This window comes from Stegodyphus dumicola, chromosome 1, assembly GCF_044657685.1.
Source record: "Stegodyphus dumicola isolate Sdum_Otavi_A_Nest chromosome 1, ASM4465768v1".
In the NCBI taxonomy this organism is placed as follows: domain Eukaryota; kingdom Metazoa; phylum Arthropoda; class Arachnida; order Araneae; family Eresidae; genus Stegodyphus; species Stegodyphus dumicola.
Window position 1 is genome coordinate 106,526,804 of NC_140768.1, and position 26,807 is coordinate 106,553,610.

At 32.0% G+C, this 26,807-nt stretch overlaps 1 protein-coding gene across 5 annotated transcripts in view; it reads right to left on the reverse strand.

Annotated features, from left to right (window-relative positions):
• Kdm5 (Lysine demethylase 5) overlaps nucleotides 1-26,807 on the reverse strand; it is a 172,662-nt gene that overhangs the window by 96,365 nt on the left and 49,490 nt on the right. For 2 of the 5 annotated variants that reach the window (XM_085818894.1, XM_085818901.1), the window contains exons 3-8: nucleotides 18,621-18,680; nucleotides 18,427-18,453; nucleotides 16,546-16,608; nucleotides 10,617-10,793; nucleotides 5,290-5,436; nucleotides 2,833-2,920 (exon numbers count right to left, since the gene is read on the reverse strand). In XM_085818894.1, the coding sequence (XP_085675020.1) occupies nucleotides 2,833-2,920; nucleotides 5,290-5,436; nucleotides 10,617-10,793; nucleotides 16,546-16,608; nucleotides 18,427-18,453; nucleotides 18,621-18,680 (562 nt within the window). The remainder of the gene's footprint in view (nucleotides 1-2,832; nucleotides 2,921-5,289; nucleotides 5,437-10,616; nucleotides 10,794-16,545; nucleotides 16,609-18,426; nucleotides 18,454-18,620; nucleotides 18,681-26,807) is intronic. The other 3 variants (XM_085818907.1, XM_085818914.1, XM_085818912.1) reach the window with 2 other exon arrangements.

Genomic DNA, 26,807 nt, shown 5'->3' on the forward strand with positions numbered 1-26,807 from the left:
TAAATCGTCGAGTTTGTTAATCAAAATATCGTTAAAGTTTTACAAAATATGAAATCTATAATAAAACAAATTTCAAATTTGGCCTTCCACATGGCCATATTCGTAGGAGGATTACATCATTCAAAATTCAATGGCTCTATGTACCGTTGTTTTATCACAATGCGAGAAATATACATACATTTACACTCACTTCCAAAAGTTAAGCACAGAGAGGAAAATACTAATTTCCGGAAGCCAATCAGAGTCGAAGAGGCTGCAATTCGCTGCAGAGGTAGATGAAAGTATGCAAATATGTTACGTAACAGCCAATTGCGCTTTCATGTCAAGAAATATGCAAAAAAGACAGTCTTATAAGAAGCCAGCTTTATGAAGGGTTACAGAAATTGATTGTAAGTGCGGATAGAAAGTGTTTAAAACTTTCATACAATTTGTTTTCAAGACATATGTGTTTCTATGACTTCCAGAAGACGAATGGAAGATTCTGAGCACTGGCGTGCTGTGGGGCACATTGAAGCAGGTCAGTTGATTACAGATGTTGGTCTTTTCTTCGGCATTCATCATTCTGTAATTTCAAGGTTATGGAAACAATTCCAAACCACACAGACAGGAAGGCCCATTGTCCGAAAGCCTGTAGCTCGTCGCCCAAGGCTTACAACCCCCGCGGAAGATCGATATATTGCCATTGTAGCCAAGCAGAATCGCAGAGTGACCTCCACACGTGTGACATCTATGGTTACAGTGTCCATTGGTAAGGTGATATCTGCAGCTACTGTACGCCGAAGATTACATATGAGTGGACTGTATGCCCAGGTACCTCGAGTTTGTGTTCCTCTATCCGTCCAATCAAGAGGAGCACAATTACAGTGGTGCCGCGAACATGTCAATTCGAATGTGTCTGACTAGGGCAATGTCATGTTTACTGATGAGTCAAGATTTGCTGTGGAGCCAGATGACAAGCGTATAAGGATATGTCGTGAACAACGACACGCAATCAGTCCCAAAACATCACGCATTCCGAGGCGGAAGCATTATGGTGTGCGCAGGGATTTCATTAGGATACCGCACCGACCTGCACATCTTTAAACGGGGTTCTTTGACGGCTGTCGGGTATTGAGATGAAGTCCTAGAACCCATTGTGAGATTGTACACTGCAGCAGTTGGCCCTACTTTTGTTTTAATGGGTGATAACACACAATCCCATAGAGCTGACATCGTCGATGACTACCTGGAGAGTGAAGGGATTGCGCGTATGGCATGGCCAGCATATTCGCCTGACCTTAATCCCATTGAAAATCTTTGGGATGCTCTCAGCTGTGCTGTATCTTCATGTTCCCACCTCCAGCCACTCTTATTGAGCTGGAAACTGCTCTACAAGAAGAATGGCGATGGCTTAATTCTGCGGTGGTTGACCACCTAACTGAAAGCATGGTCACAAAGTGTAAACTTTGTATACAGATGAGGGGGGATCACATACCCTATTAATGTCCTTTTTTTCCATTTTATGCTGTTTATTTTTACTTTATACATAATTCTGTTTAAGTCTCCAGTACGTCATTATCTGATAACTTACAAAAATTTAATATCGTTTTTATTTCTGTACATAATTATTGATTTTGTTTTATGCATAAATATATATGCTACTTTCCTGTTTCAGCCACATGATAAAAATTGAAAAATTAATTTTTGGGAAGTAGTGGTCATGCAAGAAGATAATTGAATTACTGACTAAAGTTTAATATAATTAAGGCTTAAATTTCTTTACATGTATTTATTTATATATATTCTTTACATATTTAAGTTTTAAATGAAGTGCCGTGAAACATTTTGGATGATGTAATTCGAGTGAATTATGACATAGAGAAAATATATTTGCTTATATATTAAACAGAAACTGATAATCATACACGAAGGACAAAAGCCACATGAAAAACGATGTGAAAATTGTTACCATTTAGCATCATCTACTGGCATTAAAAAAAAAAATTTTTTTTTTAAATTGTTTTGTTTTCAAGTTACGCATATGCGACGCTGGGCTGAAGAGATTGTTCAGAGCTCTTCACATATAAGCGACGCTGGCCTGGTAAGAGTGGAATCGTTGCATTGTGGCTAAGTGACGTTGGTCCTTGAATGGGTTAACTAAGATGAAAGTAAAATGTCAATTCATCATGTGGCTGAAACTTAATAATGTTGTATTTATTGATGTTGAAAAAATTACATAAACATTTACTGATTAAACACTGGTTGAATCTTTACAAAAAAGTTCAACGAATGTCTACAGTAGATTAAGGATAAAATTTAATATAAAATTATAATGGAAATAAATCACTAGGAGTGGGGGATGAAATATGCATAATTTCAGGTTTCAATAAATTTGATTTATTGTTGGAAAACATTTTCCCTAGTAGTTATTCTAATTAAAGGCTAAAGATTTAAATCTAGAAGATTCAGTAATCTACCAGTAGACTGGGAGATGTGACAAAAAGCCAGAAGTCCCCTGGTAAAACCAACAGAGTTGGCAGGTACGTGAAGGTTTGAATGAATAATCTTGAAACACAAAGAATAGCTATCTGACTGGTCACTCTTGTGAAAGAGGAATCCTTCCTAAAGTCAGAGTGTAAGTTGAAACTGATGGAAGTGGATAGTCTAAATCAAATTCTAAAAATGCTCAGGAAAAAAAGAAAGGGAGAGAAATAAATTAGTAAATACACCAGTATTTATTTTGTTGAAAAATATTTACTGGAAGATAATTTAATTTAGAAGACATTAATACTGAATAACAACTACAAATCTAAAAAGGGAAAGAATTAAAAATATATTTAATAAATATCATACCTGATGGATGATATCCAGGCATTTTAGGCCCCGCCCCATAAAACTGCAATTTCTTCAACTCATTGTTGGTGGAATAATCAATGCCATCCTTAAAATTCAAAGAATGCTTTTAGACATTTTAAAAACAGTTTTATAGCTTTCAGAAAAAGATACTCATATTAAAATTATATACATGCATATATTTTCTGAAAATATATGTATATCTTGGTATATAAGCAAATATATTTTCTCTATGTAATAATTCACTCGAATTACGTCATCCAAAATGTTTCACGGCACTTCATTTAAAACTTAAATATGTAAAGAATATATATAAACAAATACACGTAAAGAAATTTAAGCCTTAATTATATTAAACTTTAGTCAGTAATTCAATTATCTTTCTGCATGACCACTACTTCCCAAAAATTAATTTTTCAATTTTTAGTTTCCATAATGAACTAAAAATTTTAAAGCTGCCTTAAACTAATTTTTGACAATTTGAAAAATTAACTTTTTGCCAAAAAAGAAATTGTTACATATAAATGGTTATCTAAAGATGCAAAATCAAATCAACATATTGGATGAGGTAAAACTTCATAAACCTAGCTGCAAAAGACATTTACAAATGATGGAAATACTTTCACTACTTTAAAACAGTAAAAGAGGTTAGATTTCAGACATATCATCTAGCTGTATTATCTACTTATCTACAGAAAAAAAAAATTATATCATGTATATAATCTTAAATGATATAATTTCATATATCATCAAATAACATGATGATCAAGTTACACTGATGAATTACAGACACTATAAAAACTATCGTCTTTTTTTTTTTTTTTTTTTTTTTTTTTTAGGGCTAGATATTGTGTGGCAAGATTTAGATCACAATATGAGCATTTGCCCAGGCACACGTGGTTCCTAAATCAAATGTTTATGTCCTAAAATGATTTTTAAAAAAAAATTGCTTTTTTGTTAGACATAACATGGATAATTAATATTCAAACTAATCTTTTAATTCGGCAGCACCCTGCTTATTAAATAATATTATATATGTTATTATTTAATATGGATTATTATTCTTTGTTGGACAAGAAATATGATTTTAATGCAAAAATAAAGTATAACATTATATCTACAATTCAAAACATATTAAAGATCATATGATAATTTCACCTTCAAAATACAAAATTTTCCAAACAAGCTAAAACTGTTGCACACCAATTGCCCCACATTATGACACCCTATATACACTTAATGTGATCTTTGAAATATTCTGAAAAATAACTGACCGATAAAGTGAAGAATTTATCCTGCAATAATTAACAGAAATATTTTTGTATTAAGATTCATCATATGATGTATTCTAGATATTCTCTGCCCCCCCCCGATGTTTGAAAATGTTTTAATGTCTTTATTCAACCACTGAATTTAAAATTCCACTTCAGTTTAAAAAAAAAAAAAAAAACCTCTTTTTATTATTATAATGAAATTTTTTTGTGCGTATTTATTAAATTGATAAAAGGTCTTTTAAACATCTACACAAATGAAAACTGATTAAAGCTTAAATTTTTTCCTTTCTGCCTATTAATACAGATTTTTTGGCATGATTTAGTTACCCAATTTACTGCATAGTACTCAAGCTCTAATTATCCCATTCTCAAACCAATTTTCTCTTACAATTAATTTTGATCTTTTATTACAACCTACAAAATGTCCAAATTTACATTTATTGTGCGATTTTTGAAATTCTGCATACCATACTTTCTTCTTTTAAGTTTCAATGTATGAGTTTTGATACGATTTTACACCCAAAAAACTCCTTCAGTACATAATTAAAAGTTCTATTACTGATTTCTTTCTTCCTTGCTGGGCAAGAAATTTTATTTTGAGTGGGAATAAAGTGGAACATTACGTCTACAATTCAAAATATATTATTTAATTAAAGATTATACGATAATTTCACCTTCAATATACAAAAGTTTCCAAACAAACTAAACTGTTGCACACCGACCACTCCCTCTTCAAGAAACAGTGAAAAATTACGCTACACTAAAGCACATTAATATCACTTAATTTTTCTACCATTACGCTAATAACAACAAAATATTAAAAATATGCTTCATTTCACTTGGCACTGACTAATTTTATTTCCTGAATTTTGCTCTAGATTTTGATTTCATGTCTCATTGGCAGAAATAAAATGTGAATAATCACATCATTATACTTAATCAATGTAATAGTCAAAAGAACGACTAAATTCTGATAATTTTATTTGATTTTAAAAGCCAAGACTTATTTATTTCTACACTTTACAATTGATGAGTGATTTTTCTCTGATAACAAACATTTATTAGAACAGCTAATGCTGTCAAAAAACTCCAAAAACAGTTTCTGTAAGTATTCTAATTCAATTCAGATGCATATTTGAAAGACCTCAACAATTTTTACCGCAGTAATCAAAATAGAACTCACTAGATTTTCTTCGGTTTCTTTTCCACACCTTTTAGAACGGCGAGCATAGCGATCAACAGGAGGCCTTATTGCCTGGCGAGATGGTATGCCATGTGGGATGTAATCCTTATCCCGTTTTTCGGAATCATCCGAGTCTTCATTTAAATTCTAGAAGGAGGAAACATTATTTATCACCTTGTCATGTCAGCAATATCATACTCGCCACTTATCAGAGAAAATAGGTTTCATCAATTTTAAAGTGAAAAAAGGTGACAAATACCAAATATTTCAAACTAACATTATTGTGAATGCACGCAATCATATCACAACTGAATCTTAGTGGTGAGCAAACTGCATATGTCTCATGGATTGTGCAAATGCTCATGATTAATGGTTCAGTTGGTGAATGCATGTATCTATGGAGGATGCATGTGTCTGGATTTGACTACAACCAGGACCAACTCAATGGTATCAACCCAAATAAACTCCAACAAAGAGCAGACAGTTCTTCCACCATCTTAGTCTGTATATGTTTTATCTCAAACAGGATAGGTACAGTGTGAAGGAAGCATCCATTAAATGTCACATATGAAGGAAGTAGTCGATGTCAAGCATGCGAATCGCATGTTAAATATAAATTGTTAATAGATAGTAACAGATCAGGTGGTAAGAGAATCTCTCTGTTAATTGCTGGTTTGATCCCAATCTGGGCTCCAGATCTTTATTATAGGATTTTAAAAAGAGGAAAGAAAGAGAGAGAGAAAGATAGGAAATGAAAGAAGGTCAAAGTTTGAATTTTTTTTTTTTTTTTTTAAATCAGGAAGAGAAAATGTATTCAAAGTTATAATGATTTTTATGCATTCAGAAATCGAAAGAAATTGCACTTCTTGATAATATATATATAAAACAAACAAAAAATGGAACAATTTTTAGATTATTTTTAATTTCATTATACTGTTTTTATATATATTACAAAGGCTGGTTAAAAAAGTGATGACCAATCAATCTATTGTAACTCGATAAAGATAAGCAAGCACTAAAGAAATGAAATTCTGTTGATACAAGCATTGGTCTTATATATCCACCTGCTTTACTGCAATACAGCCAATCATGACAAAAATGCACATCCATTCCACTCAGCTTTTTACTCAGGATCAAAATACCAGGTTTCATCACACGTGATGACCCCATGAAAGTAAGAAATCCCGCAGATCATCATACACATTCTTCCTGATTTACACCATCTCCCTCATCAAGAGCTGTGTAACGCAGCAAAAGCAAATTTTTCATGTCAGCTGTTTTTATGCATCAATGATTTTATCTAATTGCTGGATTAGTATTAACATAGCCCCTTGATCCATCTTATGTTCATAAACATCTGTCATTCTGAATGAGCTCTTAAATGATCAATACATTCATCAAGTATTGACAACTATAGCTGGTTTCCTTGGATATTGCTATCACACTGCCAAAACCTCTAAAACCATCAACACATACATAATTTCAATTCACTACTGTTCGATTGATTGTGCAGACTAGAAACAACTTAAGTGTGCAACAATGCCACTGAGTTATCCCTGGATTTGTAGGAGAATTTGATGTCACACTGATCATTCATGGTGGCTTACTTGGAGAAATAGAAAAAATTAGGCACAGGTAAAATGTTAATGACCAATGCTTTTACTTAAAAAAATTGTATTTATATAGTGCTTACCATTACTAAGCTACAGAAAACTGTGTATTGCTTTTTGGCCAGCCTTTGTATTCTTATTTTAACACTTTACATGTTTTATTTTAATATAAATTAAAATGCATGCCATTTGGTTATATTAACCAACAAGCTTTGGCACAAAAACAATCAAATTTCAAAAATACCAACATCCAACTGTGTACAATTTTAAAATATAAAATTTTTTAGTGTGTTTGATAAAGCAAATTATATAAATGTTCATGTCAGCTACAATGAAATTCCCTTATTCCCTTATTTTATTAAGTTACCTCATGCTATAATATTAGTTAACAATTCAAAAAATTCTCTGGAAGTATTAGTATGGAATATCACTGTCAGTTTAATGCTGCAGTTGTTTTTCTTGCAGATGCAAAGCACTTTTTCATTTATAATACAAAAGGAAGCTACTTTAATAGTGCAGATGTTCTTTTGAGGGAGGTGTAATGTCCAGGATGGCAAAAAGAGCACTGTCCCGGAGGACAGGGGGGGGGAGCACTGCATTTTTATTACATTCAGAGCTAATCTAAACCATAAAATACTGGGTGGAGGGTGAAATTTTTATTTAAATATTAGATACCCCCTTTCCAATTCTGATATAACAGAATTACAAAGAAAATTTTCACAGTAGAACCATGCAGTTTTACAGCTTGCATGAAAAATTAAGAAAAAATTGAAAATGCAAGAATGCATTTAAATTACTTTTGTATTGTCAACCTAAATAAAGCAATATCTTTTCTTTCATTTCTTAACAATAAAATATTTTGTTAATGTTCATAATGATATTTTTATGCAAAAAGAGCACATGTGATTTGATACAAAATTTGTATATTGTATTAATTTTTTCAGCATGCTAATCTTAATTTTACAAATCATTGTGATATTCGTAAAGTAAATATAACACTGTTTTAGGTCAAACTTTCCCAAACTTTGGAAAATATGAAGTCAATTTTCTTCACAAATAATCTTTGATCTTTTCTAAATATTTTACCAATACTTACCAAGGATCCATACCATGATTTTTGTAAGTTATTATAACAGGTAATTTTAAAACAAGTTTTACTTGTGTCATATTATGCAATCAGCAGTAATTTGTCATAAAAAAGGTGTTTCGCTTTGTGCCATATTTCTTATTCTAGTAAATTAATGTTATGGATTAGAATTTAATTTTTTTAATAAACCAGGAATTCAGTTTCATATCATAATTATGTTCTTTATAATTATACAAGACATCAAAAAAAGAAGTATATAACTTTAATTCTGCTCACAAGAAAAACTAAGGTAATTAATCTGCTTTCATAAGCACAAACTGCAACTATAAATGTTTGTAGATTCTGAAGATGGATAATACTAAATATATCTTAGAACATAATAAATACCACAACGAAAAAGTAAAGGCATTTTTAATATTGCTATTTGGGTTATATATCTCTCCTCCAGATATTATGCCTTATGATTATTTTCCTTGGAGGTTTATTGAGAAAAAGTCTACAAAACAAATGTGTTGTCTCTTTCAAAGTTCAGAGAATTCATTACTACAGCTTATTTGACAGAAACTTACGTCCTTTACATTATCTCCTAATAGTTTATATCACAGAAAAAACAATGCTCCTGTATTAAAAGGAATATATCTGCTGCATTATCAAATGTTTACTATATTTGCATTTCATTTGATTGTTATTACTTTTGAGGGGGGTAGTTGGCCAAAATGGCACTTTTTACACAAATGTTGTACAAGCTACTCCCATCATGCTAAAATAAAAAATTTGAAAATAAAACATGTTCCATTCAAAGATGATGGAACATGTTTCTTTCAAATGAAAAGAATTCTCCCATATGAACAAATCTAATAAAATGAATACCAAATGTGGTTACATGCCTCTTTCCAGATGATTTCAAAATGTAACATTCACCTTTAAATCAGAACCTGTTTGAGGATACTCCTTTTCTTCTGGCATACAGATTTATTTACCGCTGAATGAAAGAGCTGATATCTACTAAATGGTATGGAGATCATAGCTGATAAAATTGCAATCAATTGGAACGATGACTGTCATTATTCACAATGACAGATTTTTAGCCACCAGAAACTGATGAAGTAAAATTAATGTAACATCATAACTTGGTCATGTTCAAACTAACTTAAATACTTTGTTTGTAAATCAATTAAATTAAATTTTCAGATGATATGACTTAAATTTCATTTTGGTGCATACTTTTGAGCAGCATTACTTGGGTAAAACTATCATCTTAAAAATCCATTGCCTCCTGCAAGTTCAATTTGGGATGTTTCATACACACCCAATTGGCAAAGTCTTGTTTGTTTACAGTTGAAATGTTGCAGTACAAGATGTTAACTTAATTTCACTTTGGTAGTTTGAATGTATTATTTAAATATAATTGAAACCCATACTGTAAAAATGTGACTTTTAATATCTTATGAAAAATGTAAAGAAAATGTGTCACAAAACAAATATACACAATCAGTGTGATAAATGCAGAACTGGGCTCTATACAGAACACATTATACAATGGCATAAAAGATAGTAACTGTAATGTTATCCATGTAACACAACCTGTAAACAAAAATGTGTAGTTCAACAATAATTGATTTTGGAATAAAAACATCTCAATCACAGAAAAAGAACTTATTTTTATATATACTACTGACAAGTCTTTTAAAAATTGTTATACCATATCACAGTTTTTCTTGTCAACAACATGAAATCATACATTTCTATTACAGACTTCTTGAATTGTTTCATTGCTTAAGTTCCATTGTCAGTGATATCAAATTACAGACACTATTCCAGTAAATAATGTTCTAAACAACTATTTGAAAACCACCCAGAACTGCAATCCTATTTTTTGAATTACCAACTTTTGTAACTAGATATTAATATTTTTTTTTCTTTTTTAAACTTCTAAAAAGTTTTCACAGTTAATTAGTTTCATTATCTTACATTAATACAAAACAATTCAATTCATTGAACATTGTATTCAATAAAGAATACAATGACTTAACAATTCCTCCTACATTAATTCTTCAAAATTATAACTTCAGATCAAAGTATACCTGTTAAGAACATATTAAATGGCTGCTTTTAATAATGGACTTGAATGCACAACTACGGAAATAACTGAAAGATAAAAACTGAAACAAATATACTTAAAACATAAAATATTAAAAAGCTAAGGAAAAAGACCTGTTTTTAGAATACATGCACTTTTTAACTATGCTTATAAATAATTTTTTAGAACACATGCACAAAGAACTAGCACAGATGTTATTACATAAAATAATCCAACAGAAATATTAATATACAAGCTTTGAAAGAAAGATGAAAAAAAAATATATAGATATACTCCTAATAAAGTAAAGCATACTCTGTTGCAGGAAATATAACGCAAAACATTACAGAAAATATTAAAAAGACAACACATACATGCAAATTTATCTTTAAGGCATACATAACAAATATTCATAAAAACGGAATAAGATCAAAGCAAAATAATAAATGCTTTTGAGTTAGACAACAGAAAGCAAAAGGCCACAAAAATGTTTTAAAATAAATTAATAATTTATTACTATGCACATTAAAATTTATAAGAAAATACTTACAATGTCACCAAGACTTGCTCCACTTTGGAACACATCATATGGATATAATATCCGTTCATAATGCTGGCGCAATAATGAACCAACACCTCTGCCTGGAGGATAACCCATACGAGTAGCTATCCGAGACCACTTTCGTTCACGAGAAACAACATCCATTCCACCTTCCTCCTGTACCACCTGATAATAATTAAAAATTATTTTAACAAAACTCTTTTTCAATTAAAATTTACAACTACAGAGAGTATTTCCTCACTTGCACAATTAAAACTTTTCTAATATACAATACTACATATTTTTATTTCTCATCAGTCTCTTTATAAGAATTTTAAATTCATTTTTATCACAAGGGAAGTGTATCAGTCTCGAAACATCATACTGCATCAAATCACTATAAATGGCTGTATCACTTTTCAAATTGTTGCCATTGAATATTATCAGCCTGTATTATATTTAAAGAAATTAAATAATGAAGAATCTGCATGAATCTATGTATGTTTCTCTCACTGTAAAGAAAAACAATGACACCTACAGCCATCAAATTTTGAATAACGTAGTCCTCCATGTGAATATGGGCCCCTGAGTATAAGCTTGAATTTTGAATTGTTTTATTATCTATTTCATAATTTTAAAACTTTAATGAATTTTTTATTAAGAAACTCAATGATTCTAAAGCGAGTAATGGTAACACAATGTATGGAATGCAATATTTTTATCTCTAGTGCATGAGGCTGTCTATCAGAAATTCTAAAGATGGGCTGTTTTTAAATAATTTTAGCCCAAATGCTCTCGATAGGTGTATGTACGTGCAAACGAAAAAAAATGCCCCTTTAAGTGTAATACAAAATCTGAAAGCTTTTACAATTATTTTATTATTTATTTCATATTTTGTAAAACTTTAATGAATTTTTCAAGTTAACAACTAAAAGAGTTGATCATAGCTTAAATTTAAGACAATGACATGATAAGTTAAATCTAAACTCTAAATCATGCAACAAAGTTGCAGGATTGTTTGTTACATGATTTAGCAACTCTGCTAAATCATACAACAAAGGGGGTAGAGAAAAAAGTAATCACATCAAGGAAACAAGAAAAACTTCACTGAATTTAACACCGTGTGAACTTTTTTTTTTTAGTGGGGCTATGTAAAAACTTTATTTTCATATTCCCTTTTCTGCATGATTTAGCAGAAGTTCATGAAAGGATCACACATGCTGTCAATACCATTAACAGTACTATGTTGAATACAGTCTGGTAGGAATCGGACTACTGTAATGATGTATGCAATGTGACCAAGGATTCACACACAGAACACCTGTAAGGGCTGTAAATAAAATTTGAATTGTTTCTGTATTTAGTGCAATGTTCTTTTTTGCTGCATTTGTCTCTTTTAGCCTTCTGAAACCACGTAAGGAATTATGAACTCACTGTGAACAGAATTTAATTAATTTTGGTAAACTGAAATTTCAAACTGCATGAAGACTAATATAGTACAATGCAATATATGAGCATTATTTAACTAACAGAAAAACTTCCAAAATGAGGTTGTTTGGTTTCCTCCTATTTATATGTATAATAATGCAGAGAAAATTACCTGCAATTTTTGAGATAATAAAGAATGTCACTAAATTGGACTTTGTTAATTCTTATTCAATCAGCACTCTACACTGAAATATTTAAACTGACAGAAAAGATTGAGAAAAATAGTCTTGTGATATTTATTAGGAAGTCTTGATGCTCTTTTATTCATATTGATTGCAATCTAGTTTACTATACTACTCTTCATCAGACGGTTTAATATTTTTGTCGATATGGATGAAAATTCAGTTTAGCCGATAAATACTGTGGAATTTTATGCACTAATTACAGACTTCAGAAAGAGTACTAAATAAATATGTCTTTCCCATATGTATTCAAACATGACTTCATCTTGAACAATATTTAAAAAGCAAGCTGCTACAGCTCACAAAATTCAAAGTGTTTCTTTTATTAATTTTATTACAATATAAATTATATTGTTTTGTTGCAGCTAAACTGCACAGTACTAATGCTTAATGCTGTCCTAAAACACTTACTTACATCACAATATGCAGGCAAATTGAAGATGCTAAAATAAAGAATCAACAGTACTTATTTTTTTCCCACACAGTAAGAAAGATTGCAGTATCATCATTTGCATTAACATAAGTTATACAGAAAAATCACTAATCACTCTAAGAAAGAAAGCTTTGTAAAGATAAATGGGGCCAGACTAATTATACACTGTTCTTTATAAATTTAAATTAAAGCAATCACAGCTACGGCAGCCAAGAACATAAAAACAATACAGCCAAAAATACAAGAAAGAGACAGCAAGCCTCATGTAGATATTAAAAACTATCATTATTTAGATGATATAAAAAACTTCATTAAGAAGATATTAACGGTCAAAATCAATAATGTTTTTACTCTCTTCCTTTATGAATCGTAGTGAATTGAATAACACAGAATTAGATTCACATGAAGTAGTGGGAAAAAAATTGAACAATCCAACTGAATGAATATACCATGCAGCCATCCACTAGTAAACTGAAGTTAACTATTATTAAAAGTTCTCCAAAGAACAGGTATGATATTGTTTCTTTCAAAGTATTTTCTCCCAAAGTGGAGGGGGAAAAATATTTAATCCTCTGGTACTAACAGACAGCTCAAGCCTACATTGAATTATGGAAAACCTGCATAAATCCACCTAGCTGATTAGAACTATTTATACATAAAGAAAAATAAGCAAATTCTATTCACAAAATAGGTATCTTTGTCCAGTGTACACAAGCCAAATTGCTTCAGTCTGGAAATAATCCACTGCTCATGGATTAACATTCTAAGAGTTAATTCATAAAAATGTATTGCATTAAATGAATTAAGGCTGAATACAACAGCACTAGAAGTACTCTATAATTTTCTGCATTAAGATGGATATTGCTTTGCATCTGAAATGTTTTCATGACATATTTCAGCACTGATTTCTGCCTAAATGAAAGCAAAAACGTAAAAGTTTGATAAAGTTTCATCAAACTTGTTTAACTAGTGAATTAAATATATTTTAAAATAATTATGAGAAATTTAAGTTTCCAAAAAGTATGAATTTTGATAAATTCACAGCACAAAAAAAATGAAAAAAAAAAAAAACACTTCAGCATCAATTTAAGCATTTAAAAATAATAAATATCCACAACTCTGAATCACTAATTATTGCATGTATTAAAGGGAAAAGATTATGTTAATAAATACAGTACAGTGCTTTCCTTTTCAAAAAATCAGCCTCTAACTTTCTGCAATGTTACGGAAAATGAATGTCATTTATAAAAGCAATTGTGAGGCCAAAAAGTGACATTTCCAGTTGTTTCTACTTATCCTCTCAGAAGGATTTTCAGATAGAGAGATTTTGAGTATTCCCATTTTACAAATACACTGCAGTCACCGATATCTACAGGGTTTGTCCATAAAGTAATCAGATTGGGTTTGGTAAAAAGAATTGATTGATCTGATCGGTACATATTGTTAAAATTCTTCAAAATGGTCTTTTTGGGCATCAAGGTACCACTGCTAACATGATTCCCATGCTGCAAAGGCTCCTTGTCAACTCCCATAAACTCTTTCAGAGATTCTGTGACAGCCCAATAGATGGCAGAAACATCTTTGAAATGTTAACTTTTCACACTTCTCTTAACTTTGGGAACAGGAAAGACTTTGTTGAGCTCAAACTGGAACTGTAAACTGGCTGTGGCAAGGTTGAAACCTCTATGTGGACCAGCTATATGGTCATAATGAAGGCTGTGTGAGCTGGAACATTGTTATGTTGAAGTGACAGTGACAGGCAATCTCCGCTTGTTTCCATTCAATGGATCTATGCAGGCATGCAAAGACTTGTTTGTAGAAAACAGCACTGTCGGTTGTCCTGGAGGTACAAATTCTTTAAAGACCACTCCCCAACTGTCAAAAAAGACAATGAACATTGTCTTTACTTTGGACTTCGGCATTATCATTTTCTTGAGGCATGGGGAGTTCAGAGTGTGCCACTTCACTTTCAAATTTTGGAGCTTGGTTTCGGGGTCATAATGGAACACCCCCAATTCGCTGGCCGGTTATTATGCCAACTACAAAAATGTCCAGTTCACCTTCTAACTGCTCCAACATTGCACTGGAAACTTTAAATCATCATTATTCTTTTGCATCGCCAATACTTTTGCACAAACCTTCCGCATGTTAAAATTCTTACAAATAATTTTGTACACACTGAACTCTTAAGCAATTAATCTTACACTCAAACAACGGTCAGAGTCTAGAAAAATTTTTTATTTTAGCCACATTTTTGTCTAAACCATCGTTCCATGTCTTCGATGGTATCCCGTCCATTCTTGAACTTTCTGAACCATCAGAAAATGTGGCCTTTGATAGGGCGTCACCTTTGCAAGCCTCCTCAACCAATGCAAGCACATCAAAAGCAATTTTGCCCAGGTGAAAGCAAAATTTAATTGTGTAACTAACACAGCTCCAGCAAATGCTCCATTTCTGACATTTTCTGCTGTGACCAAAAACTCAAAAACAACTTTTGCAATATGTGTGATCCTCACTGCATCAGAGGTCAGACGTGACTGCTGCCATGCTTAGCTTAGACCCCCATAGCATACTGCTGGCAACTGGTGTGCCACATGGCGCTCAGTCTCCTGTATTCTGGTCCAAGTTTCAAACCTGGGACCAATAGCATGTTCAGTCAGCCTCTTCTAACCATCAAACTGTTAATGTTGGCTCCAAAGTGAATGAAAGAATAAATTATGCACCTACTACAGTCATGAAAGAGATGTGAATCCTATATAATAATAACAGATATCCTGCTTAATAGTTAGTAACAGATAAAATATTATGGAAAATGGAAGGCTAAGTATATAGCTACCATTCTAAAAAAAGTATGATTTTGTAGATATACCTGAACATCATCCTTCATTCTTTCCACCATATGCGTGTACCACAGTATACACATTATATAGAGACGTTATACAGAAATTCATAAAAATATATATATGAAAAAGACATAGATTAACAGATGTGTCTTTTTCTTTTAGATTTCTGCTAATTAAAGATAACTTTTCAAGACAATCATATGCTAAGTTATACAAAAAAATTAACCATTTAGAAATAAGACTCTGCCATACACTGCTTAGTCTTCAGGACTTCCATCAATAGAGTATTAATTTTTTCAATGCCAGACTGTTTTATGGACGAAGAACAGACAATATTTTAAGATTTTCAATAATAATTTAACTTTACAGATTTAAAACAAAGAAAGAACCTTCATTTAGTTTTTATTAGGCGACTGAAAATGTTATGGCTTCTAAAGATTAAGTGTAACCGGAAACTGATATAAATAACCTGCTGCCAGGATGACAGATATTATTGATACCATTGACAACTATTTTGATTGATCAGGTATTGAGCTTCTTTTATTTTTACTGCAAAAATGAAATTGTTTACTTCATCTATAATCATCGATTGCTACTACAAAGTCAACACCTGCTGCTACATCCAAAATCATGAAACATTATCCAACTGCATCAGTCTAAAATTTAATATTTTATGTAAATTAACCTTTATTGTAATATACTTTAGTTTTTTAACCTATTTTTCTTAATTAGAAAACAATCACTTACTCTAATTCTCATATAACATTTCTCATGTCAGAAAATTATGAAATACTTAATACATGTTCATGCAAAATAATTAAAATGGTACAACAATGGTAGATATGAAATTTACTAGATTAATCAGCAGGTGGGCTAAAATTTAAAACCTCAAGGGAACACAAAAAATATAAATTTGATATGTATTTTTATAAAGTAATATTAATCTAATTTGAACGCCTTTCAGATCAAGTATTTGCTTATTTAATACTTACTCTATACAGAGTGAACAAATCAAGTGCTTTTCTTTCAACATTGGGAATTTTTAATGAAGAGCCCTGTAATAAAACCACAGTATATAATAAAATAACATAATTACAAAACACAATCCAAAGAAAAAAATTCAGACAGTCCTAGTCTTTCTTTTTAACTTCAACACATTTATTATTATTATTATTATTAATTATTATTATACATATCTGCAAATTGTACTTCCGAAGAAAAAAGAACACATATAAAGCAATGCGGAAGGGATAAAAAATAAAAACTGAAAAAATTTAATGCAGTATCTGCAAAGTGAGAATTCACAACACAAGAACTGTGCAAAAGTAAATTTAAAAAAAAATTTTCAAACAAGCTTGCTTAGCCATGCAGTTTTGACAAACAAGGTATTTCTAAAAAGAAAACTGAGTAGCTTGTTGCAAAAGTATTTAAATTTTAAAAATTTCCAAATTTTTGAATAAAACTGTCTATGATGTAGCATACATTTGTTAAAGGAAACTTTACAAAATAACTGCCTTACTTATAATATGAAACTAAATCAATATTAAATTTACAATAAAAAAATTTTTTTTTTTTAAATTATCAGTATTTACCAACGGAAACACACTAATTTTACACATTATATCAGTGCTTCCCACTCTTTTCACACCAAAAACAAAATTAGGAGAAAGAACATTTATATGTCCCCCCTTTTAATAGTAAAGACTACGATAATATTATAAGAAATTACAGCAGTTTTATGGCATTAAAATTCTAAGCCATTCTGATGAAACTACACTTCATTCTCTCCTGGATTTAAAGTGAAGCAATTAAAATAACTGTGATGGCTGCTCAAGAGGCTAATGCCCATAGGAAACTACAAACAGGCAAGGAACCTGCACAGATGTCCCAGAACCACATCAGTAATTCATTAATTGGAGATTGATTGGATCAGCTAAGTCACCAGATACTGCCTTGAATTTTCAGGGCTTACAATATCCAAATATGACAGTATTTTTAAAAGAAAATAATATTTATATTCTAAGGAGATACTTGCAAGTCCCCCAACCCATGAATGTTGGTTCCAAAGCTGTTTAAATTGCCAGGGAAAATTTGCAATGAAAAATTATGCTTGAAACAGTTACAAAATTCAGGATATCAGATAATATGAAAGAGAAACTCCTGTAGAAGAGAGACTTTCTAACATAAAATCAATTTTCATTTACATTACACATAAAACTGCTGAAGACCAAATACACAGTGAACAGCCAACATTCTACAGCTTTAAGCACTCAAGTAGTTAGTTGGCTGAAATATGGATGAAACACTAATTCGAAATTGATGCTTGGTTATACTGAAGCAAAACAACTACAGATTACCAGACTTAGTGCTGGTGAAGGCCAGATTAACGTACCGGTGCATCAAACCCTTTCTTTCCTCAAGATTACTGATAAAATGTTACAAAAGCTCAAAGAAAACAGTTACAGATAAATGCAAGAATTTAGTGACAGGTGATGCTATGGCTCATATTTGCATTTCAAACGTTATTTTAATTCATTTGTTTTAGTATCAAGCCAGTACTTTGTCACAGCACTTTAGCTGGGAAGCACTGCATTAGACAATTATTCCATAGTGGGACACAAGAATGAATATATTTATTTTCCCCAACTGAATTTATTTTGAGTAAAAGGGACATATAAATTTTAGTTCTTTTAGACTGATGTCTTCAAAAAGTAAAATATTTCAATTGTTAAGATCACACAAAACTTTAAAGCTACCCAGTATTTTAATATAATTTAACTGAACACTGCTGTACTCAAATGCATTGAAGTGAAAATAAAACACAAGGGCTTTCTAAATTGAGACAACAAAATTCAAACAAAAATTTCACTGACCCTCAAATATGCCTTCACAGGTGAACCCTAAAAACAGAAATCACAAAATAAATTTCCTAAACTGTAAAATTCCTCAAAAGAATACACTGAGCATACAATGCAAACTAGGGGAAAAAAAGTATTTTAACTAATTGAATTGCAATGTATAAAAAGCAAACTATGCAAAATATACCAGTAAAATGTGATATACTTACCTGGAGCTCCCAAAATTTGGCAATCTGATCTAAAAAGTTTAATTTTATCCTTGTTGTGGCCTGAAAATGAAAATAAATAAATATATATTACAAATTTATTTTATAATACAATTATAACAGCTTTATTTAAAGCCAATTTTGCCACTGAGTTTTCAGACTGCAGTTTTAAATACAATAACACGTATAAAATTAACAATTTTAATGTAGTTAATTCTTTTATAGTTATGCTCAAAGCAATGCTAACCCAAAAATACGCAGAAAGCTGAAATGACTAGTTTATTCCTATTTTCAATGTACAGTAATCTCTCAATTATATATATTTTAATTACGCATCTCTCTCACTTAAACATCAGATTTTTGTGGTTTTAGCCAAAGATACAGGTGAAAATGAAACTTTATATCTGTTTACACATCTTAATTTGAAAGATATCAGTGACGAAAATTTTCATTTTACTCTTTATATGGAAATTCAGCATTAATGGTGGTTTCTTTTTATACTCTCCTTGTATTTCCCAACTTCAGTAACTGGTATTTTCTGCTCTAAGTTAAGGTAGGTGATTTAATACAGTGTTCGTGCACATTTTTGCGCACGAAAATTAAGTACTTTTAAGGGTTTTTAAGAACATTAATGAAAAAAATTAAGGGCATATGAGCAAATGGGAACTCAATAAATTCAATTAAAGATATTATCTATACCTGAACTTCACTTTTGTAATACCAACCAAAAAATAAAACAGATACGTAAGTAAGATTCATTATTATTGAACATAACTAACATCATTATTCCCTTATGATCCCTGACACATCCGTTTACTTTCTCCCCTTCCATAATTAACGTCAGTCTCTTGCTCTTGACCGCATTTGCACCATTTAAAAAACCCTATCAAAATTACAATCTAATAAAATTTCACAGTGTAAAATACATGTAATTTATGACATTGATTCTTAAAAGATATTAGCATATACATTAAAAGCTACAAAACATTTATGTTTTGAAGCAACAACACTCAACAAAATATTCATGCGTCTTTTTAATTTGAAGTCTGCGAGATATTCTGGCTAATTTATATTAATTTCCTTCTCTTAAAGCATCTTTTCTAACAATTAGAAATTTGTCTCAATACGCAAACCTATGTTCTCACTAGTTTCTGCATGCTTTATTTCCTAACTTGTCAACCTCTCCACAATGTACTTATGAGGGTTTACTTGACCTGGTAAAAGTTAAATAGTCCAAAACCCTCTACAAATGTGAAGCAGATTATCACTATGTCTGAAAGTAACTATAAAGTCAGACAAGGGTTTAAATAAGCTTCTTATTTAAAAAGAACTTAAAACATAAAGCCATGTTCTTATGCTAACAAAATCAATTGCAGCTCATGGTGATGTAATTAAAGAAGAATAGTCAAATTCAAAATAAAAATGCGGAGTAGTGGTCAAAGGTCAATTTAATTTTAATTTAAGCTGGCTCAATAACTCTATCCTCATAACAAATTCAAATGTTAGCAGTGATAATGCAAAGACCAAAAACATTACAAATTATCAGAGATCGCAGGAACTAATGCAGCGAGCAAGCGGAGGTCAGAAACACACTCTGTCTTATACTTGTAAGTTTTACTAACATTTATTTTATTTTAAATCTTTACTATCACTTCTCATTTTCTACTTCCGGCCAGAATTAAAAGCGTTAACTTATTTATGCAAAATTTGTCTGGCGAACGCCACGTACTTAAGTTGTGGCTTTTTGCCAAGCGAGAGAGAGGAAGGAGTTAGTCGAAGCAGGCAACTTGCCTTAGAAGTTTTACTCGGTTGCTGGTTGCCTTCCAGGCCAGAGGTTTAATCCTCGTGATAATTTTAAACGTATTGTAGTGTTAACAGTTCTCTGTACTACATACGGCTTCCTGTTAATATAAGGCCAATTTTCCACGTTTATTATTCCAAATTTAAGTTAGAGTTTAGTTATATTTTTATATTCTTACGTTCAGACCACAAGTAGTTGGTCTCTGTATTCCGAAGTATGGAAATTATTGAAAAGAGTGAAAAATAAAGGGTTTTGTATACCCTTCCTGTGTATCCTGTCTACTTCCCACATTTATTGAACATAGCTTTAGTAAGCTCCCTGTTCCGAGTCAGGTCCTTGCATGTTCCCAATGAAAGTAAGGCGGAACATTGAACCTGATAGTGGCGCCCAACGAAGAAGAATAACCATGGCCGAGTTTCAAGAAGAACCTGTGCTGCCTGCAGAAGCGGCTCAGAATCCAGAAATGCCAGCTGCCGCCCTGGAAGGATTTGGTTACATCGTCCAGGCCATGCGCGCTTCGATGAAACCAGAAGCAACATTTAATGGAAACTCACCGGTAACCAGTTTTTTGAAAAAATTGGATGATCCCGTGCATGAGTTTAAAAAAGTTACCTTAGCTACCAGCGCTTTGAGGGGCCAAGCGCTTAACTGGTTCAAATGTATAAACAGAAGTCTCTTGGGTCAAGCAGGAAGTCCCACCTATACGTACGCAAATTTCAAGACTGCCCTAGTAAAAGCCTTCCCTGTCGTAAGGGATCGTGCGAAATTAGAAACGGAACTTTTCAGCATATATCAGCAAAGAATTGAAAATCTCTCAAGCTTTATTTTAAGAAAAATTCACGTCTTCAAACTCTTGTATGGAAACCGTCCGGATCCTGAGATAATTCAAGTGATTTTGCCGAGGTTACTTCCCCAAGTGCAAGACTTTATTGAATTAAGGAATCCGACTACACTGGAAAAATTATTTGAGCTAGCAATCCAGTTTGAAAGTAGAAGAATGGCGGACATTGAAAGAAGACGCCAATATCAACAACGAAACCAATTTGGTGCGCCAAGACCACAGCAAAGTCAAGCACACGGCTACGGAAGCAAAGCAAATCAGTGGGCAAGGAAACCCGAGCATTCAAAAACAGCCGGCGAACGTCGACAGTTCAATAGCAATCCAGGAAAAAAGTCTCAAGGCCAGTGGAAAAAGAAGGAAAGCATGGAAACAAAAAAGGATTTAAACTAAAACGGATTTCTGCTGACGGGAGGGTGCGGAAATCCGAAGGCCAAGAAAATCCCTCTTCCTACAAGTTAAATACAGTAATGGTGAAAAATTTGAATCTTCCGAAGATTGAAGTGTTGGTGAATAATATCCCAGCCACCGCACTCCTGGATACAGGCGCGCAGTGTTCCTGTGTGGCAGATTTTTTTAGGAAGTATTTTCAGAAATACCGCATATATAATTCAGATAATACGACAGTGTTAGCGGCGCAAGCAGAAAGATGTAAGTGCATAGGTAAATTACCACTATACATCCATATCAAGGACGAACAAGTAAAGGTTATGTTTTTCATAGTAAAGAATCTGCAAACACATATTATCTTAGGAATAGCTTTTCTTTCAGAGGCACAAGCAACGCTGGATTTTAATGAAGCATCCCTTAAGCTGATGATGAAACGAGTTCGAGAACAAAAGGCTGAACCGCCGATGTTAAACCTTGGCCACCTGCCTAATGAAGACCAACGAAGAATCCGACAAAGGGATCTGGCACGGCAGGCACACGCTCCAGAGGTGGAACAACGTCAAGCACAAGGACAAGCCGTTAGGAGGCAGAAGCAATTGAAAAGAAAGTTTCCCCGTTGGAAAATTGAAGGTAACAAGAAAAAGAAGCCGTTCCACCGTCCAGAAAAGAGAGCTCACGAACACCCCCAGAATGAAGAAGGGAGAAGTAAGACGAATGCAAAGAAAGCCAGGAGAAATAACGGCAACTATAACCCGGCTTCCAAACGGAAGATCGACTCATCGGACAGGACTCTCCGCAGCAAATGTCGCCGAACTGCGGAAGGGCCACCAGCGGCGGAGGAAAAGTTACAAGGAAAATTTGAATGGCCAGCAACGAGGTCCAAGCAGGAACGCGAAAGAAGTGTCCTGGTTCCGCCAAGACCACAGGCAGAGGCGAAAAAGAAGGTATTCAAGGGTGACCGAACTGGAGGAAAAAGAAAGCTTGTAGAGGAAGGCACTGAAGGGCGAGCCCGCACAAGAAGGAGGATAAATCAAACCAGAATCTGCGCTACCTTCCAGGACTGGGCTCAGAATAAAATGTCCGAATATCACAAAGATAAGTAAAATTTTATGTTACTTTGCAAACTTAAGTTAATCTTTCATTCTTACTGCAAGTGGCAGATTTCAAAAAGTTTTACCTCATGTGAGGTCTACCTTTATCGCCAAAATGACGAGAAATGAGTTGTTACCAATTTTGGTATTATGTTTTTCAATTACTCGCGCGTAAAACTAAAGTTGATGTATAATAGGAATGTGTAAATACTTAAATATTGTAAAAGTTATTGTATAAATTTTATTTAAAACATTCTGGCAAGAAAGAAGTTTTAGTCTGAAAGACTTTTTGAAATGTAGTATTTCAATGTAGAAGAATTGGCACTTGCTTTGAAAAGAATAGAAGTTAACAATGTACTACTAATGTATGTTTTAAAATGCGTAAAATTAACGCCATGTTAATATGTTCTTATATACAATGTGAACTGTTATTTTAAATGTTAAGAAATACTGTGATATGGTAAAAGTGAAAGTAATGCCCAAAATTTTAAACTTATTCGTGTGACTGTAAAAAGACCAAATTGTGGTGAATATGTGTTAAAGGTTGAATGAATGTAGTTAGGCTCTCTGACGCTACACTTCAGAGTTAGCCACTTTCAGAATAGTACCTCAGGGTTTAGAGTTGAAGATAGGGTGTATTACGAGGTCTTGTCATGTTGAATTTTAACATGTTATTGTTTTGATTGTAGGAGGCAGTGTTGAACACGTATACATAAACACATTCGTGCTTGGTGTTCTTTTACAACACATGTCAGAGACATACACATGCACGGGGAGAGATAATTAAAATAGTCATGAATGAAATAAGAATGTTAAGAGAAATATAAATATGCATGTTACTTGCCATTTCATTGTGTAACATTTCATTAAACCAGTTTTCATTCCAGATCTCTGGAAGGAACCAGATTTGAATAAAAGCTCCTGTTTAGATGCAGTACAGATGAAAAATTGCGTGTCCATGGAGCTGCTATTGTAAAAAAAAATTTTTTTTTTTTTTAAATTTCTAGTTTCTAGTGAGAAATGTTTGTAAAAGATTGGCCTCGTGTTAGATTCTAGAGCTAAAAGTTTTCAACAAGGTCATTTTAGACCTCAGTTTTAAACTAATTAACTCTGGCGGGAAGTATGTAAGGATCTTAAGTTTTACTAACGTTTATTTTATTTTAAATCTTTACTATCACTTCTCATTTTCTACTTCCGGCCAGAATTAAAAGCGCTAACTTATTTATGCAAAATTTGTCTGGCGAACGCCACGTACTTAAGTTGTGGCTTTTTGCCAAGCGAGAGAGAGGAAGGAGTTAGTCGAAGCAGGCCACTTGCCTTAGAAGTTTTACTCGGTTGCTGGTTGCCTTCCAGGCCAGAGGTTTAATTCTCCTGATAATTTTAAACGTATTGTAGTGTTAACAGTTCTCTGTACTACATACGGCTTCCTGTTAATATAAGGCCAATCTTCCACGTTTATTATTCCAAATTTAAGTTAGAGTTTAGTTATATTTTTATATTCTTACGTTCAGACCACAAGTAGTTGGTCTCTGTATTCCGAAGTACGGAAATTATTGTAAAGAGTGAAAAATAAAGGGTTTTGTATACCCTTCCTGTGTATCCTGTCTACTTCCCACATTTATTGAACATAGCTTTAGTAAGCTCCCTGTTCCGAGTCAGGTCCTTGCATGTTCCCAAAGAAAGTAAGGCGGAACATTGAACCTGATATACTCTAAAAACCTCAGTTTAAAAAACTATCTAAGTGATTTACATTCTGGGATGAAATAGAAATGGGAAATTATCATAAAGGCTGAAATTATACATAACTAGGTACTTTACATAATAACTGTACATATATTTGAAGAATAATTTTCTTTCTCTTTACGTATTCAGTGTCTCTTCAATGCGTTGGTTTTTCATTTTAGAATTTTTTATTTAATTAAAGATTTCTGTTATTCTCAAAAAAACTAAATGCATTTAGAATGTATAGGAAAAGCAGCTAATTTCATTTCTTTAGTAATATGAATATTCAGAAGAAATGCGAAATTTATATGGTAGCGGCTGGTTACAGAGCTGGTGTAGAGGAATTTTTAGTAGTGTAGTTTTTAGTGTAGAAGAATTGAAGTAAAACATTCAAATATTATGTTTTCATTATTCTTCCAGATGTTCTCCAAAAAGTAAGAAATTCATTGGAAACTTTGTATAAAATACATTCATGATGTGTTAATACCATAAAGACATGTTTCATTTTGTCACATTTTTTTAGAATCTTCTATAATTGTGGGTCTATAAATCTTGCCTTCAAATCATTCTAAACTTTCCAAGCTGCAATGTTTAAAACCCGAAAGAAAAATTATCTCTACCAATTTATATGGTAAAAGCTGGTTACAGAGCTGGTGTAAAAGAATTTTTAGAATTTAGTGACACACCTAGGTAAAAAATCTAGAAACGGCAAAGCTTTTATAATTTAGAGAATTGGAAGAAGAATTTAGAAAGGCACTAGGCAAAAAGGCAGAAATATTTTGGAAAAAAAAAAAAAAAAAAAAAAATCAGAGGGAAAAACTGTAAAATTAATTTATACAGAAAACTGATGGATATTCTGAGATTATTGAGATAATTACATGGAAAAAACGCTTACCATGAAAAGAAAAATTAAAAAGAAGACATTTTTAATTAATTACATAACTACTTCGCTTTTGCTAAAAACTGTTTCATAAATTACGCTTTATAGCATTACACTTTGTTTACTTTTCAAGTGGCCAAAATCAAACTTTATAATATGACAGAGAAAAATAAAGTTATATTTTAATGTTATTTTTTTAATTTAATTTCAATATATTACCATTATTTTGAATTAAATTCATCAATGTTATAATGTTTAAACCCATTGCCGCTTTTCACTTTGACGGCAAAAACAGACCAAAATGTCTCACAAAAGTTTTCACTTTTGTCCTCAAAACGGGCTTGCCACCAAGACTCAGGGTGTCTCAAAATGGTTTTGCCTAGAGCAAAAACATTTCTTCCCCCTATTCGTTTTCCGTCTGTTAAGCATTCAAGAAGAGAGAGTTGTAAAACTGAAGTGTACTCAAAGCTTAGATCTTCCTAATTTTCCCCTCGGGTTATTTGGGGCAGGGATGAACCATAAAGCCTTCAACTTGTGTTCTGTAAAAAACGTTAGCCCGTGTCCCTGACTTATTCCATGACTGAGGTGTTTGTATGAAGCAAAAATTAAGGATTAGAGTTTCTAGGACATTTCAGCAAGATAGCCTTTCCTATTAATCTAGATATTACAATATAAAGCAATAAATGTTTCTATGGAAACCCTACAATAATATTTAATTTTCATTTTATGCTTCTTATAACTACATTTATGAATACAGAAGTCTATTATACGATTATAGTTCCATTAAATATTTGAAATTAAATTCTGTAGAGATTGTGGAAATTAAACTATATATTAAAAAATGTTTCCTGCGAACTGATTGGTTGGGTAAAGTATTATTAAGTTGGGTCAAAAATAAAATGAAGGCACTTATTTCTGTTACAACTAAAATTATTATACTTATTACTATTGTTCTACTTAATTTATCAAGAAATATAAACATATCCCATTTCTTTCACGATTAGTAATATTGTGTCCTCAAAATTTTTGTTATAAGAAGGAAATATTTTTTACCAACTTCGATGTCAATTACATCAAATTATGTGCATTTTTGTTTTATTTATTGGTTATTAATAATAAAGCTCCATCTTAAAATCGTTCAGTCCGATTCTTGCCTAATTGCTTCAAAAGAAATGCACAATATTGTCATTCAGGTTGAATAATTGTTAAAAATTTCACAAATGTCAAATTTATTAATACTACCTTTAAATTTTTAAGTTCTAAATTAGAACTGCATTTTAACTTTCACAAGGATTGCTGAGGTATTTGTCTATGAAAATTTAGCGAATTATCACAGTTTTAATTCATAAACTTAAAATTTTAACTAAAAATTTAATATTCTATAATGTTATAATTATTCAGTTTAAAGCAACCTTTTTTATTACAAAATAAAATGTTATATTATTAACAACTTTTAATAAGCAAGCAA